Source organism: Pectinophora gossypiella, chromosome 25 (genome assembly GCF_024362695.1).
Source record: "Pectinophora gossypiella chromosome 25, ilPecGoss1.1, whole genome shotgun sequence".
Classification (NCBI taxonomy): Eukaryota; Metazoa; Arthropoda; class Insecta; order Lepidoptera; family Gelechiidae; genus Pectinophora; species Pectinophora gossypiella.
Genome location: NC_065428.1, coordinates 1603887 through 1621538, shown reverse-complemented (window position 1 = coordinate 1621538; position 17652 = coordinate 1603887). Strand labels below are relative to the sequence as shown.

Here is a 17652-nt window from a genome sequence, read left to right as displayed (position 1 = left end):
TTTAAATTTCGCGTGAAAACTTTGGTCACGTGACATTTTGCCCATTGACGTCACATTTCAGTACATCTTGAAACCTGACAGATAGTTTTTGTTTATTTTGTGAAATGTGACGTCACACGAAGTTGTATCATGGCCTAGAGAGATTTAAAAATAAAATATTTTAAAATTATCTTAATAAAAAGTTATTGGATAGTTATCGTTAAATGATAAACTACCACATCCGACATATTTTATTGTTACAACTGTTAAGTAGCTAATTGGATTGCGACTACTTACTTTCGTGATTTTAATTGCGCATCCAGTTGACAGAATTAATTCTATGTGACACAAGAAAATGTTATATATATGACAGCCAAGAAAAGTTAATTAGTTGGAGTTAGATCGGAGAACTTATATGTCGGACGGGGGCGAATAAAAACATAGAACACGTTCAGCTGCTTGTCGTTAAATCCGACAGAGGGATTGTGTCCTTTTTAATATGATGGGCAATTGTTATAGGCGATAGGTTGATCCTTTGTCACTATAAGGTTCATCATATTCATCTTAGCCCTTCGTGGCTGCAAGTTATCTTTGATTACTAGTAATTCTGCTCACCCCATTATGGATTCAAATAAGTCAAATACTTGAACAGATGTTCATCGCTTAAAAAAATTTAATTTAATTTGTAAGGCCGTAGGTGTCTACGTGGCTGTACAGACGATAGCATGGAAGTTTTATTGCGGCATTTTGTATGTCAATTCGCATACAAAAGACACAGCCTGTATTGTAATCAGTTCCGCTATTGTGTAACATTTCGATGAACTGGTGACACTGTGTTCCAGTGTTGTTTCTCTAGTCTGTGTGATCGCTTGTCACGACAACTTATTAGTTTTAATTTAATATTAATAATAATTATAATAATGGGTTGGATTTATTCCGGAAGATTCAAGGTGGGTTAAAAATGTATTCGATTGTATAGATTAAAAACTTATGTGTTTTTATTAGTGACATAAAATAAATAAATTAATAATAAATAAGTAATATTGATTAAGTGAAGAGTACACAGCCACAGCCTAAACCAATGATTGTCGAATTTGTTTTCGAATTAATGTTTGCTCAGCGGTGAAGAAAAACATCGTGAGGAAACCCACATTCCCGAGAAATGCATTTTCGGAGGTATGTGACCTAACCTGTATTGGGCTGATTTTTCCCCTTCGTTGAAGGTCAGACAGGCAGTTGCTTCTGTTAAAATCAGAACTGTTAAATCTTTAGGTTAGGTAAGCGGACCCTGTGAAAAACTGGATAATGCTAGGGAGATGTTGATAATCCGTGATTAGGGAAACTCACAAAGAGAAAATTATAAATTAAACAGATGTGGTGTATCAATATGATTTAACATACAAACATAAACAGCCTGAGTACGTCCCACTGCTGGGCACAGGCCTCCCCTCAATCAACTGGAGGGGGTATGGAGCATACTCCACCACGTTGCTACACTGAATAGAATAGAAATAGAATAAAATAGAAATTGTTTATTATAAAAGGACGCCACACACAAAGACAAGACAATAACATCACTTATTTTTTTTTACAAAACAATTACAAAAAGCATAGAAGGATGTTCATTACAAAGATCATAAGGTGGTGGTGGACGTCCTGAGATAAAAGGGCCTCACTCAGCACAAGTCGCGGCGTGAACCACGACGCTGATATTATGTGGACCCTGTTGGGTGAGGCACGAACGTCGTGTTCCATAAATATACGTTAATATTCGTACATAGATTAAATATTACCAAATTACTTAAAATAGAATGTAGGTGTACATATAATATATTTTATATATTTATCACTAAAACGTATACATAAATGCTTAATGTTACTACACTGCGGGTTGGTGGACGTGTTTTTACGGCTAATAGCCGGGACCAACGGCATAACGTGCCCTCATAAGCACGGAATCATCTTACTATTTCGGACAATCAGATAATTCAAGCCTACAAAGGATTTCGACCAAGTCCTTATCGGGAATCTAACCCGGACCTCCAGATCGCGAGCCTAACGCTCTAACGACTAAATCATAGAGGCTGCCAATGATTTAACATAGATAATTTTATTCAATTTCAGTTCTTCATATCAGCACTTCTAATCAGCGCCTGCGCAACAGCTGATCAAAAATGCAGAGGAGTTTACTTCAGCAACCGATATTACGACATAGATATATTAAAAGATGGCCTTAATAAAATCCATCAAATAACACTTAATAGAAATGACAATACTTTATACTTCACCTTCGATCAGATCGCTAGGGTTCCTACAAGAGTACTAGGTTACCTAGACATAAGTACTAGGACCTCAGGACTCGTAGAAGGCATTAGAAACGCCACGTGCATAGCCATCGATCAAGCGTATAACAAGGTATACGTGGGCGGGTCTGAAGGTATTTTCAGAATAAACAGTTACAAAGTACCGGAAAGAATTCCCGTACAGGATAATATTCAAAGTATGTACTTCAAGGACGTGTTATTCTACACTAACAGCAGAAACGAAGCGTATATGTACGATAGTGGTCATATAAATCCAGTTTTTGAGCTGCAAGGTGTTGCTGCTGAAAAAATAATATTAGACGATGACCATAATATATTTTTCACACAAGGTAAGACCTTGTTTCGTGTTAAGATTGGGACGAGAGTTGTAAATTCCCATGAAAGGTACAGAACGAATATCTTAACAACGGACTTTGATGATAAGCCTTATATATCAACGAATGATGGTGTATATGTGTATAATAAATATAAGTATGTATTTGATAAGGTGTCGGATATAACAGGTTTGAAAGCTTTAACTTTCAATAAGGCTGGTGAACCAATATATTCTGTCGTAGATTTGATCGTACATTTAAAATATAACCCCGTTCGATGTATAGAGTCAGTCATTTATAACAGAAATTAAATTAGTCATCGTTTTTAAAGCAAAAATAAATGTTTTATTGATACCTTACTGTTTATTATTTTTTCTTGTCTCGTCTTTGCGACCAATAACCGACGTCATCCATCCCAGGTGTCAGGGTTACTATTGAGTCGCCACAGAATTATATAATCTTATAATAGGCTAATTTCCAACTAGTCAAATCAGTTACTTTTTACTAAACGTCAAAACACGAAATTACTATGGAATTTGTTTGGAAAAGCACACTGTGACGTCATAAAAGACGTAATAAAATGTCGGACTTATTACTACGTTTTTCTTGTTTAATTCATAAATAAGTTAAATAGAAAAAAGAAAATGTTTTTGGTAGTTTTAGATGTGTCTTTATTGAGCACTTAATCATAATTTAATTTGAATCTAGTACACGACCCAATATAAGATTAATGACGGTCTCCGCTGGTCCAGTGGTTGAGCGTTAGGTTCACGATCCGGAGGCCCCGGGTTCGAATCCCGGTGGGGACGTCACAAAAATCACTTTGTGATCCTTAGTTTGGTCAGGACATTACATGCTGATCACCTGATTGTCGGAAAGTAAGATGATACCATGGGTTAATTTTCGCTATGTGAATTTCCCTAATCACGGGTAAGTGAAATAAAAACAAAGACATAACATTAGTCCATGGTCATGACTATATTCCGAATTGGGTTAGTAAGAAAAACCAAAAGGGGTAGAGTAGCTTTTTGTTTATTATACTTTATTTTTCTATATTAAAATAGGCTTAAAAAATATTTATTTTATTACTTTTTTCTATGACTTATTGTAGATTTGCCGCAGATGGCATTAACTACTTGGCCGGACAAATGGGGAACGCTGAAGGCTCTCACCCGGCACAACGTTTAAGACAACAGACCTCAGGGTGCCCAGTTGGGCGCGAACCTCGGCTCAGGGCGTCGTCTGAGAGGAAAATATTTGAAAGAAATAATCGACTCTGGTGGGTCGATAGTGATAAGCGCTGATTGAGGGAGACGTGGTCAAGAGCATTCTCTTAAATATTGTCCGAAAATAGTTCTGGTTCAAAGACAGTTGTGTCTTCGTTATTTATTACTTTGGAGGGGTCGCAGGAGCAATAGTCCTTGAGGTGTGCATACTCCTTGCTTAAACATGTCGTGTCAGTTTTAGTCCTGAAAAAGAATAAAAAATATAAAATAAAAACATTTCTTTGGCACGCGTATCAAGTTGTTAATGCGAAATCTGCAATATAGCGATTATTAATCAGTCATTTGGTAATTATGATAATCGTCGTATAAACGCGTGAGCATTGGTTATTTCTTAATGGCTCGATTTCCGTAACGATTGGCACGCATGAGGGGAACCGTTTTCACTGGTCTATAGTGTAAACCAAAAGCATACGGGAACAGCGGGATTACTTTTAAATGACGAACTAATGTTATTTAAGTGATAGAAATAACTTTTATTGTACTTAAACTTTTACAATCAAACAATCGTAAAACATCGCCGATCAAAAAGCATCGAGAATAGCGCGAGATCAACGACAAGTGACAGTTCGTAAGGGAGACGTCCAAAAACTCGAATACACATCTAACAATCAATCAGTTTAAAATAAAATCTTTAAGTATGAAATATTGCGACAAATAATTATTTAAAAGTGTTCAATAATTATTATAATATTAATATATGATTATTAGGTACATTTAATACGTTTAAATTCAGTTTGCTAACAATAGGGAACGACCTCATGTTGCCATCTTGTTTTGCTTGCGCGCGACGTGTATTCACATTTCATTCATATATAAAGTGTTGACTGTACATCGACCGATTTATCGACCAATGAAATTGAACCTTTGGGGTCAGTTCACACCAAGACGCGACGCGAAGCGACGATACTCGAAGAGGCCAATGATTTCGCGCTATACCGCGCTGCGCCGCGAGCCGCCGCGAGACGTCGCAAATCGCATCGTAGACTCGCCGCGGGTGCAGTCTGCCATTTGCAAGCGCTTTTGGCCGGTGCGTACATGAAGATCCCAGTCTATCATTAAGTTTTCACTCGAGCACTCGACCGAACTGCACCAATTCTAAACGAAGTCTGAATGGAAATAGTAGACAAGTCGCTACAGCGGCCGCAGGCTGCGCGTCGCGGCGTCGCGCGGCATCACGAGACGTAGCACGACCTCTGCACGCCGCGCGTACTGGCGGTGCATCGCCAGTACGCGCTGCGCTGCGATACGCCCGGTGCGAGGCATCTCGAGGCGCAGCGATGCGTGGCGCAACGTATTCTGAATTCTCAAAATGATATGTGTATCGTTTTGTGTTGTAAATAAAAATAAAGTATATTTTGAGTTGCTCTATTCAAATGTACGGTCAGGAGCATTAATATGTATACACTTTGGTACCATGTCATATTAACTTTTTTGACAAATTGAACTGTAAGTCTCACTAAATGTCAAATATGTTAGTGCGACAGAGTCCTAAAGTGGGTACATTATATTGCTCATGACTTTACGCGCATACGTCTCGGTGTGAGCTGACGCTTAAACTATCGCCGGCGCTGCGGCTTGGGCTGAAATCCAGACGCGACTGTAACAACCAACAAAGCTCACTTGTGTCATAATGTACTATAAATACTCACTCGTCATTTCTTGATACTGCATTAGGACCGATTAAAAATATATTTTTTCTTGCCAAATATATCATAGTCGCTTCAAAATTTATCCCTCCTGGTTTTAAAGTAACCTGTTGATTAAAAAGGACACTTCGAAATATTGTTTTTCTGAGGGGGATGATTCGGATCATGGTTCTGAGTTAATATCAAGTAGTTTTCCGGCGCAAAATTAATGTTTTTTTATTATTTTTTCAATATTTTCGATTCTATACTTTTGCGATAGAAAATTCCACTTGAGATAATTATACAGGGTGTTAGTGACATCGTAACGAATACTGAAGGGGATGATTCAGCTGATTATTATGAGTTAATATTAAAAAATAATTGAATTAAAAATAATTTAAAACAACTAAAAAAAAAATTACCATTTTTTTTACCAATTGATATAAACTCAGAATCATGGTCTGAATCATCCCCCTCAGTATTCGTTACGGTGTCACTAACACCCTGTATGTATAGTATATCGATAATTATATATTATCGATTAAATAATTATCGATTGTAAAACTATCGCTACACTATTTTGTATTTATTAATTTAATTGTATAACCAACCTTTGCCTGATACACTTCATTTAGCACAGAGGCGTTCGTCTGCGAATTTTGGTCCATAAAGCTCTGCTTGTTAACTTGCCGTTTATTCACAGAAATCACAAATCCTAGTGTCCATTCTACGCAGAGGTTTCTGTGAACAAGAATGGGATTCTATTGTACTATTTTTACGTGATTTATTGTAGATTTCCGCAAATGGCATTAACTACTTGGCAAATTCCGGTGGGGACAAATCACAAAAATCACTTAGTGATCCCCAGTTTCGTTAGGACATTACAGGCTGATCACCTGAATGTCCGATAGTAAGATGATCTGTGCTTCGGAAGGCAAGGTAGGCCGATGGTTCCGGTTACTACTTACTGATGTAAATTATGTAATCGTTATATGAGCCATGTCAGGGGCGTTTGGCGGCTCAATAACAGCCCTGACACCACGGTTGATGAGGCTGGTATTCACTAAGAAGATAAGAATTAGTTCTACGCACCTTACAGACAGAGTAAGGTTGTTAATATGTTCGATGAGCACTCTTACAACCCGTCCATACATGGGCAGCATATGGCCAACATGCTGCCAACTATGACAAGTGCACCAGTGTACCTCAATACCTGCTTCACTGCACGAACGAATTCGTGGCACCTAGAAAGAGACATAACAGCAACGTCAGTATTTCATCGGCCTCCGTGGTCTAGTGAGCTTCGGACTCGCGATCCGGAAGTCGCAGGTTCGAATTCTGGGGAAAAATCACGGAAATCACTTTATGATTCCTAGTTTGGTTAGGACATTACAGGCTGATCACCTGATTGTCCGAAAGTACGGAACTCGGAAGGCACGTTAAGACGTTGGTCCCGGTTACTATTTACTGATGTAAGTGAGTAATCGTTACGTCAGGGGACTTTGGCGGCTCAATCATAACCCTGACACCAGGGTTGATGAGGCTGGTACTCCACCTCACAACCCACACAATAAGAAGAGAAGTATTTCATCGGCCTCCGTGGTCTAGTGAGCTTTGGACTCGCGATCCGAAAGTCCCAGGTCCGAATCCTAGAGGAATATATCACGAAAATCACTATGTGATCCTTAGTTTGGTTAGAATATTACAGGCTGAATACTATTTACTGATGTAAGTGAGTAATCGTTAGGTGAGCCATGTCAGGGGCCTTTAGCGGCTCAGTCATAACCCTGACACCAGGGTAGAAGAGGCTGGTATTCCACCTCACAACCCACACGATAAGAAGAGAAGTATTTCATCGGCCTCCGTGGTCTAGTGAGCTTTGGACTCACGATCCGGAAGTCCCAGGTTCGTATCCTGGGGAAATATCACGAAAATCTGTTTGCGATCGCTAGTTTGGTTAGGACATTACAGTCTGATCACCTGAATGTCAATTCAGATGATCCCTAATGTAAGTATTCGTTACATGAGCCATGTCAGGGGCCTTTGGCAGCTCAATAAATACCCTGATAGCTGGGTTGCTATAGTAAAAGGTGAAAGATGATTATTTTCACTAAAATGTATTAGCAAATTTATGTCCTGCTGTCAAAGTAAAGTGGTGCAGATAATAACATCTCTATCTTACCGGTTTCAGCAAACTGAGGGCCCTCGGCAAGTCAGCTCCTTGGACCATGTAAGGGTTCCCCAGCGTGGTCAGGTCGAGGGCGTCCAGGATCGTCGCGTGGATGTCGTGCGGCGTCGTCAGCACGTCCATATTGGCGTCCAGAGCCAACTGGGCTACCGGGCGACTCGCCCGCAGCTTATCAGGCAAACGGATCGCCATGAACGGCAACCGCTGTTCTGCTGAATTACTGGGCGACAAAAACATGGCGTTTTATAGTACTTGCTCATTCATAGAACATAGAACTACAGAACATTGCATTATGATCCGTGCTTCGGAAGGCACTTTAAGCCGTTGGTCACGGTTACTACTTTACTGATGTAAGTAAGTAGTCGTTACACGAGCCATGTCAGGGGCCTTTGGCGTGTTCAATAGTAACCCTGACACCAGGGTTGATGAGGTTCGTACTCTACCTCACAACCCACACGATAGAAGATACTAACATTACTAACCTCGCTCCATGATCACCCATGATTATTAAAAGAGTGTCCTGAAAAACACCAGTTTTATCCAAACCCTGCAAAAACTTTGCAAATGGCTTATCAGCATGTCTGAATAGGCAATCTGTTTGAATGATGTCGCTTATATAAGTGAAGCTGAAGTGATGGCCTTCTAGATTGAAGAACTGCAAAAACATAATATAACAACAATGAAGTAGTCAGTGGTACATCCATCGCAAGATGAACTAAGTGCCCACACCTCACCGAGCTTTCTGTTAGACCAACGTGATAGGTGGTGAGCCGTATCGCCGTCTATATGGCTCGTGTTCAAGATTAATAACGATCGAAAAACATTTTCTTTTTAACTTATTTATGGATCAAGATTGAAGAAAAAATCACTACTTATAGAAGGAAAAATTGAAGGGAAGAGAGGAAGGGGTAGACCTAGGATAACATTTATGAAACAAATAAAAGAGAAGGTGCATGTCGTGTCGTATCGGGAGGTGAAGGTTTTGGCGGGAATAAGAGAGGAATGGCGATTACTCCACCGACAAGAGCGCAGCTCTTAAATAGAGAGAGAGAGAGAGAGATGGATTAAGAAAAACTTAATAATAAGTCCGACATTTTATCACGTTTTTCTATGACGACCAAGTGTGCTTTTTCATACAAATTCCATAGTAATGTCGTGTTTTGACGTTTAGTAAAAAGTAAATGATTTGACTAGTTGGAAACTAGCCTATTTTTTTATATTCTGTTCTGTGTACAATAAACTGTCAAATGAATGAACGAATGAATGAGTGAACGAACGAATGAATAAATAAACATTTAAATAAAAAAAATACTTACTTGTTTCGTAAGTTCTATAATGTGTTTGAATCTTGGCTTTTCATCGAAACAAAAATATGGTTGTTGGCGGTTGTCATACCATTCAGTCTCATATTTTACCCCAAAGATGTCTCCTAAATAATGATCAGCCGGCTGGTTCACGAAACCCTTGATGTGACGGTGGATCTCTGTCCAAGGTCTGTCTTCGAAATATGCTGTCCTGTAGCTGTACAAAGTATTAAACAAATTAATATTACCTGAGGCATTACATGAATGAATTTATAATAAAAAAAAAAACAATACAAAAAGACTAGGCATCCACCACAGACTTCGTCAAAGAACAAACCTTATCAGCAACAAGCTTCGTCAACATCACTCAAAAAGTCCACTCCAAATCATTTCCGGCCCAAAGTACCCATCAAACCGGCAGCGTTCCGTCGCTGTATGGTCAGAGAAATGCGCTGAACCAGAAATGACCCAACAAAAAGACAAAGTAAATACCTATATTATATAGGATAGAGTAGAGTAGAGTGGAGTTTGGAGTTTTTATGTTTATTTTTTTTAAAAGAATGTCTAGGGCCCTGTGCCTAGGTTGTTCTTGCAGCCTCTTTTCCCCGGCTATAAGTTGTGAGTAGCTGCAGTACTTTTAGGCGGATGAGACGTTCGTTATGTAAAAATTGACGATTCAAAGTGTTACTATGTTACCTACTGAATAAAGATATTTTTGAGTTTGAATTTGAGTGGAGTAGAATGGAGTATAGTAGAGTGGAAAGGAGTCGAAGCGGATAATCTTCCTTCAATCGGACAATCGGTGTCCGATACTAAGATAATATCCGTGCTTTAAGGTAATCAGCCTGTAATGAAACTAAACTAGGGGTCACAAAAGGATTTTTGTGATTGTTCACTAGTCATGAGCAATATCATGTACTTACCCACTTTAGAACCCTGCCGCACTATCATATTTGATATTTAATGAGACTTACGGTTTAATTTTTCAACAAAATTAATGTGACATGGTTTCAAAGTGTATACATATTAGTACTCGTACCACAGGACCACAATGACAACGTATTTAAGTACTTTTTTTAAATACAATCATAGGTAGTCTTACCCCAATTGCTTTATCCAGTGGAAAATAAATTGTTTCTCATCGAGGAATCTATTTTCTTTTTTTTCATGTTTTCCCGCGTCGCTCATTTCAAATTCCGATTTTCCGGATAAAATTGGGAACAGTGTGGCGGCCGCCTCTCTACTTAGTGTATTATACCTAATTAAGTAACATTTCTTAATTAATATTACTATGGCAGACGTTTTTATGCAAGTATTGATCACAATCTTACCTAAAGGTCTGTGCTGATGGTAAGTAATGATGTGGTCTAAGTTGTGATATGCTTGCCTCCCTAGAGTATCCAGTTTACTCTAGCCTTGATGAGACCCAGATTGTACTTAACGGTCATTGGTGTTAAACAAGTACGCGACTCGCTTTACCGCGTAAGTGCGAGTGAGATGGAAAGTCCGCGCGTGCGCCCTTACTCCTTAGCGGCTCACGGCCATTTAAGACTAAAAGACACAGAGGGGGTGAGGTAAAAAATAAATATCTTATCTCATATCTTTGGGGGGGGGGGTGCAGGGGGGGGGGGGGTGCAATAAATATCTTATCTTACAGCGGGGCGGAAAGTTAGGGTTCTATACGTTTTTTTTTTGACGAGACTTATTATAGATTTGCCGTAAATGGCATTAACTACTTTGCCGAACAAGTGGGGAAGGTTCTCACCCGGTACAAAATTTAAGTCAACAGGCCTGAAGGTGCTCAATTAGGCGCGAACTTCGGCGTCAGGCAACGTTTGAGATAAAAAAAATTAACCTAGTGGGTCGATAAATTTATATAGCGATATTTAGATAGCGATAAGCGCTGAATGAGGGAAAACGTCGACCACGCCGGCGGGATCGGTATCGGGGTCTATACGTAGCCACACCCCGGACACTTCATACAAGACACCTCGTTTTACACAGATACTACATATTAACGTTATCGTACACACGCATCTGTGTGTGTGACGTCATTGGAGTGTTGCCATACGATTGAAGACTAAACTATCCCTCGAACATTCGAGGGTTGGTGAGGTAAACATAGCTGAGACGCTGGTGGGGAGCGGAGAGTCGTTCTATACGTAGTATTCTTTCCTTACCCACAACGTGAGAGCCCTCAGCGCTTCCCATTTGTCCAGTTTTTTTTTTTGACGTGACTTATTGTAGATTTGCCGCAGATGGCATTAACTACTTGGCCGGACAAATGGGGAGCGCTGAAGGCTTTCACCCAGTACAACGTTTAAGACAACAGGCCTGAGGGTGCCCAGTTGGGCGCGAACCTCGGCGCAGGGCGTCGTCTGAGAGGAAAAATATTTGAAAGAATTAATCGACCCTAGTGGGTCGATAGCGGTAAGCGCTGAATGAGGGAAATCGTCGACCATGCCAGCGGGGTCGGTATCGGGGTCCTGAAGTGTTTGGTGTCGCGAGCTGATTGGCTACCTCTATGGCTAACCTTTTGTCCAACTAAGTTAATACCATTTACGGCAAATCTACAATAAGTCACGTAAAAAAACTTACCCATTCAACATGATGGTCCCTCCAAGATTAGTTAGGAATTTGTAGCTTAAAGGCATATGTTCTATAAATAATTTTTTAGAAGTATTAGCAAAGCCGAACATAAGAACTTGGTAGTAATTTTTTGTTCCATTCTGAGGTCTGATTCGGTCCACATTCCTTCTAAATCCAAAGCCGTAACCAGACCACGACGATTCAATTAATTTAGTTCTGGAAAAAGTAAAACGATTTTTGTTTTCTTATCTGCCGAAAAAGAAAGGGACGGATGATTGACAACCAAAGACCAAGTATTAGAATAGACGGAGCGTATTTAAGACGAAAGAAAAACATAGGTTTTGTCTTTCGCACTCATATGAGCCGTCATAAGTTAAAAAGAGATAAATATACTATCGTCGTAACGTCTTTTGTACTCGCGTAGCCATAAAAATATTATCTGTCCATTCAAATACTTGGTTCTTGTTGACAATTGTTAATTTTAAAATGAATGATTGAATGAATGAATAACCCAGGCGAGACTTAATTCTATCTGGTTATTGGCCAATAATCAATTTTTGGAGCGGTTTTTTAAATTTAAGTTTAAAGACTAGTGTTCCATAAATTTTATGCCTGTCGATTACCCGTCCCTTTCCTTTACGGTGGATAAGTAAATGACAGATATAACTTAAAATAAACTTAAAGGTAGGTATACCAGAATCAGTACCAGTATCTACATATAAACATAAGATATTGAAACATAATCACTAAATTGGGTAGTTATCTAGGTCAAAGATAAATTATGAAATTCTGATTACGAAAGAAAGACTAAAGGTGACAAAATAAGTTTAATAACTTATTTATGATTTTAATTATAGAAAAATATAATAATAAGTCACATTTTACGTTATCATTGGGTAATCCTCAATTTCAAAATTTATTTTTCAAAATTGGCTTACAAAGTTAGCGCTTTTTGAACGTCGTCCTGTAATGATCTTCCTTATACCTATTATAGAATAGAGTAGAATAGAATAGAAAATGTTTATTACAAAAGGACGCCACAAAAACAAGACAATAAAATTTTCACAAAAAGGCAAAATGGATGTTCGTCGAAAGTCGAAATGATCATAAGGCGGTGGTTATTCTTTATTCTGTGAACACAGTCAAACTACCCTCAATCACGACCTTATAAAATGTTATAAAGGAGATCATACTACACCCTGTTAGTCCAGTACAATGTATTCCGACATGATCACTCCGGTTTAGGTGATAGATTTTATCACCTTTTAAGGCTTTTGGTTCCAAAAAACGGACTTTCTGATCACTGAAGACCATATCACTATAGAAACATTCTATCCTTCTGACCTTTTCGACGATTTTTCGCTTTAGTCTGCATATGGACATCTGTGAAAAGAAAAGGCAGTTTATAATCATCATCAGGTTACACAGTGCGAGCTACATGCGAGCTGACCGAGTCAGTTACTGAGGTGCAGCTACTACGCACGTGTGACTGCATCATACGAGTTACTGTCATGTGCGAGTGGGACAGTTGCTCGCGTTCGAGTTACTTCAACATTTTTTGTTTTTACTCGCTACTTGCCTTCCCCCACCACACCGCTCGCACGCCGCTCGGTCGTCAACTCGCACGATTTTGCGAAACGACAGTAGCTCGTACGCTCGGGCCCACGCCGGGTACAGTGTTTCTTGTTTGGGCGACATGATACAAACGAACTATACCAGTACACTGGTATAGTAGCTGTCTTCTGCGACGCCAGCAGTTTGCATAGTGTGACCGTGCGAGGCGAGTCGAGCTACTGTCATACGAGTACGCAGGCACAGTAGCTGTCTATTGTCACATCAGCTGCTCGCACTGTGTAATCTAACCTTAAGTGTCGGTGTTACTGTAAAAGCTGTTGTCTTAAACGTTGTACCGGGTGAGAGCCTTCAGCGCTCCCCATTTGTCCGGCCAAGTAGTTAATGCCAAAAAAAAACTCTAGGGAAAAATAGGGCAGTGGTTTCACTCTTGCCCTGAAGTACTCTGTCTGACGCGAGTAGACAGAGGGGAGGGTAGTTGTTATAACTCACATAACATGTAACCCACGATTTCTTTCTGCAAATTATACATTTCTGATATTTCTTTTTTATGTTTTCTCGTACGTCATATATCATGTTTGTGTCCTTTGGTATATCGCAACCGGTCCCCTTGTCTTCCATCAGAGCCTCCTGAAGTCTACACTCTGCATGACACGTATATCTAAGGGATGAAATGTGTGGAATGATTAGTTTCACCACTCATAGACATATGAGGGCATTTTCATTGATGCTTAACTTGGGAAGCTTTTACCTACTCCTCTATAATGTATCTAATCTAGCCTACAAGATCTCACTGCTGGGCAAAGGCCTCCCCTTCCTCTGTCCATTTTTCGCGGTCCTGTGCGTATTCCGGCCAGTCCCTCCGGCAAGCGTCCAAGTCGTCACGCTATAAACGCGTCGCGCGTCGTCGTGGTCGTGTATAATGTATCATGATATTTTAAATGAGTTATGTAATATATGTGTGTATTGTATGTATGTATATGTGTGCATGTATGTATATAATAATAATAATTTATTTATTTACTTCGGAAAACAAAGAGTTCCATTGGTGTTAGTAGCACTTAAAGTAGGTTAGTAAAATTAAACTAAAACACAAAACAAATAGGATTCATAATGCGCCTATTGCCACGCGCACGAGATGCCACACAAGCGGACAGTCTGGACTGTGGGCGACCACCTGCAGGATGCTGCTGCCACTGGCGCGCACGCGCCTCAACAAGGACGCACATCGCTTGCGCAGGATCGCCGGGAAACCGTCCACAGGCTCATCCGCGAACATGCCTGAGGCACTGCACTGCACTGTATATGCCTATGTATGTATGTTTTATGTAGATCGTTTTAAGTTATGTTGCATTATTTACATAAACCTGTATTGCATCGTTCCCGACTCCAATATGTAGCAAGTTCATTCACCCTAAGGTTGCATGGATGAAATTGCTATTTAGCAATATTGTACTTCTCTTGTCACATTTGTAATTGTTTTTAGTGCTGTGTTTATATGTGCAATAAAGCTTTATAATGTGCAATAGATACAATTAAAATACAATTAAAAATAAAGCACACAAAACACAGCACACAGCACTAAAAACAATTACAAATGTGAATTAAGTATATTATAGTGTATTTTCTTTAAGAAGGTACTTAATTACAAAGGTTACAAACAAGTCCGACAGTCGTCATGCCAAAAAAAAAAGTCCGACAGTAACAGATAGATCGATGAATATAAAATTAAATAAAAAGTAAAGAATTATTATTTTTATAACCTTTTTTTTTAAAGGTATTTTTATGTTGCAATTGTCAACATAAGGGATGAAATAACACAAGATAAGGGCTTATTTACACCTACCTTTCCGATAGTCTAGACGTGTCAAGATCACAGTGGTTACTATGGTTACTCCCCACAAACTTCCGTTTCCCGATCCTAATAGCAAATTGGCGGGGCGGAACCACGGTAACAACCACCTTGACGCGTCTAGCCTGTCGGACAGGTACGTGTAATAAGCCCTTTAGCATCACGCCTGTATCTCGGAAGGGGTAGGCAGTTGATAGCAAGTGGAATTTTCCGTCGCAAAAGTATAGAACTCACACCAGTACCTATACAGGGTGTTAGTGACATCGTAACGAATACTGACGGGGATGATTCAGCTCATTATTCTGAGTTCTATACTTTTGCGACGGAAAATTCCACTTGCTATCAACTCAGAATCATGGTCTGAATCATCCCCCTCAGTATTCGTTACGATGTCACTAACACCCTATACTTATAAGTACATACATAGGTAAATAAACTCACTTTACACAAATTGAAACAAATTCCATTTGTTTAACATTTGTTTAACACACTTCTCTTGCTTCCTCCACATTCATCAATCGTTTCACACACGCACGCCGGTTCAGAATAGATCGTATTGAACCTTTTCTAAGGACATCTGCAATACGCTTTATATATTTATGTAATACTTATATATTAAATAAATTAACTTTATACATACTCACTCATTCAAAACAGAAATGGTCGTGTAATTTCTGTTATATACAAAGATGTTCCAGTAAAGAAAAAAATAAAGTAGGCAAATTGCCAAAAACACATGTTTAAGAAAAGGAGAGCGAAACATATTTTTTTTTATTAGTGGCGATATTTAATGCATCTGAAAACAAAAAACAGTAATTTAAAAAAGCCTTCAAAAATATAAAAAAAAAAAACAAAATATTATTTTTTACTTTTTATTAGTTACAAATCTAACTAATAAACATAAACAGCCTATATACGTCCCACTGCTGGGCACAGACCTCCCCTCAATCAACCGGTGGGGGTATGGAGCATACCACCATGCTGCTCCACTGCGGGTTGGTGGAGGTATTTTTACGGCTAATAGCCGGGACCCACGGCTTAACGTGCCGTCCGAAGCACGGAATCAACTTATTTTTTCAGACAATCAGGTGATTCAAGACTGTAAAGTCCTTACCAAACATAGGACAGTCTTACAAAGTGATTTCGACAATGTCCCCATCGGGGATCGAACTCGGACCTCCAGATGGTGAGCCTAACGCTCTAACCACTAGACCACGGAGGCTGTTAACTAATACAAAAGTAAAAAATAATATTTTGTTAATATTTAGTCTTCCAAAAGACATTAACGAGCGCGTTGTTTTGTTTTTCCTTTTTACCATAACTTTAAAACTACTAAGCCAATTTTGATGAAACTTGCACTATTCGCTAACTTGGACAATACCTAATCAAATAGAAAAAAAATATTGCAATACGATTTCGAGTTTCTGAGAAATCCGGTATTTTTTTACTTTGTATATGTACTCGTAAAAATGAGCTATGTGAGGGGCTTTTTGTGGCTCAAAAGCAACCCTGACACCAGGGTTGATGGGGTCGGCCATTGATCTCACATGAGATAAGAAGATCAGGTAATTGAGCGTGCAATGCCATCTCTTAGGTTAACCAAACTAGAAAAAGTTGTAGACCAGGTATCAATCTCGGGACTCAAAAACGGAAATAAAACTTATTACTCACCATGTAACATGTGTTTAAGCTAGGTTTCATTACTAAGTACTGGGGCCATAATCTTGAACGTATATTCTATGGACCATTAACACTTTTAACACGTTCACGAACAGAAAGGACATAACCGTCGTACTTAATTATCTGATAAAAATCAGCCTCCTGCAGACTGTCGCGGCAAGGCTGGACGTGGACAGTGCTATTATGCAGCACTGGACCCGCGTCCAACTTGCCAAAGACACTAAATTATATAATTATTTAATTCATTAATTAATTGTAATTTTTTACTAACATAGATATAAGACTTTTGTTACTAACAATTGCTATGGGAAAACACCCGAAATAAATGATTTTTTTTTTATTTAAAAATGCTACAAATTCAAATTATTTGTTTCGGACTGTATTTATAATATGTTAGTAACAAACAACTTGCATTCTAATGTTAGTAACTATTTATATAACTTAAGCTAATACAAACGCGCGACCCTTGGCGCGGAAGCATGCAGCTGCATTCAGCGCCTCAGCAGCGGGGAGTCCCACCGGTCTGCTAACACACTCAGAATACTGTCCGAACTGGCGCGCACGCGGTGCAGCAAGGGGGCGCAACATTTCCTCATGATGGTGTAGAAGCAATTAGTTTGCGCCTCTGCAAACATTCTTCTCCTTATCGTGTGGGTTGTGAGGTGGAATACCAGTCTCATCAACCCTGGTGTCAGGGTTATGATCGAGCCGTCAAAGGCCCCTGACGTGGCTCATGTAACGATTACTCACTTACATCAGTAACTTGTAACCGGGACCAACGGCTTAATGCGCCTTCCAAAACACGGATCATTTTACTTTCAGACATTCAGGTGATCAGCCTGTAATGTCCTAAGCAAACTAGGGATCACAAATTGATATTTGTGATATGACCCCACCCGGGGCCTCCGGATCGTAGTCCAACGCTCAACCACTGGACCA

At 39.4% G+C, this 17652-nt stretch overlaps 1 protein-coding gene across 1 annotated transcript; it reads left to right on the top strand.

The window, feature by feature from the left end:
* The first annotated feature begins 899 nt into the window (after positions 1–899).
* On the top strand, positions 900–2976 carry LOC126378222 (ommochrome-binding protein-like). The gene is made up of 2 exons (XM_050026446.1): positions 900–929; positions 2104–2976. The coding sequence occupies exons 1-2, from the start codon at positions 900–902 to the stop codon at positions 2926–2928; spliced, it is 855 nt and encodes a 284-aa protein (XP_049882403.1). The 3' UTR covers positions 2929–2976.
* The last annotated feature ends 14676 nt before the right edge of the window (positions 2977–17652 follow it).

Bases quoted from the DNA above. Each gene is read 5' to 3' on its own strand.
- LOC126378222 (XM_050026446.1), top strand. From the start codon at position 900: ATGGGTTGGATTTATTCCGGAAGATTCAAG. The intron at 930-2,103 runs GTGGGTTAAAAA...ATTCAATTTCAG, and splicing joins TTTATTCCGGAAGATTCAAG to TTCTTCATATCAGCACTTCT.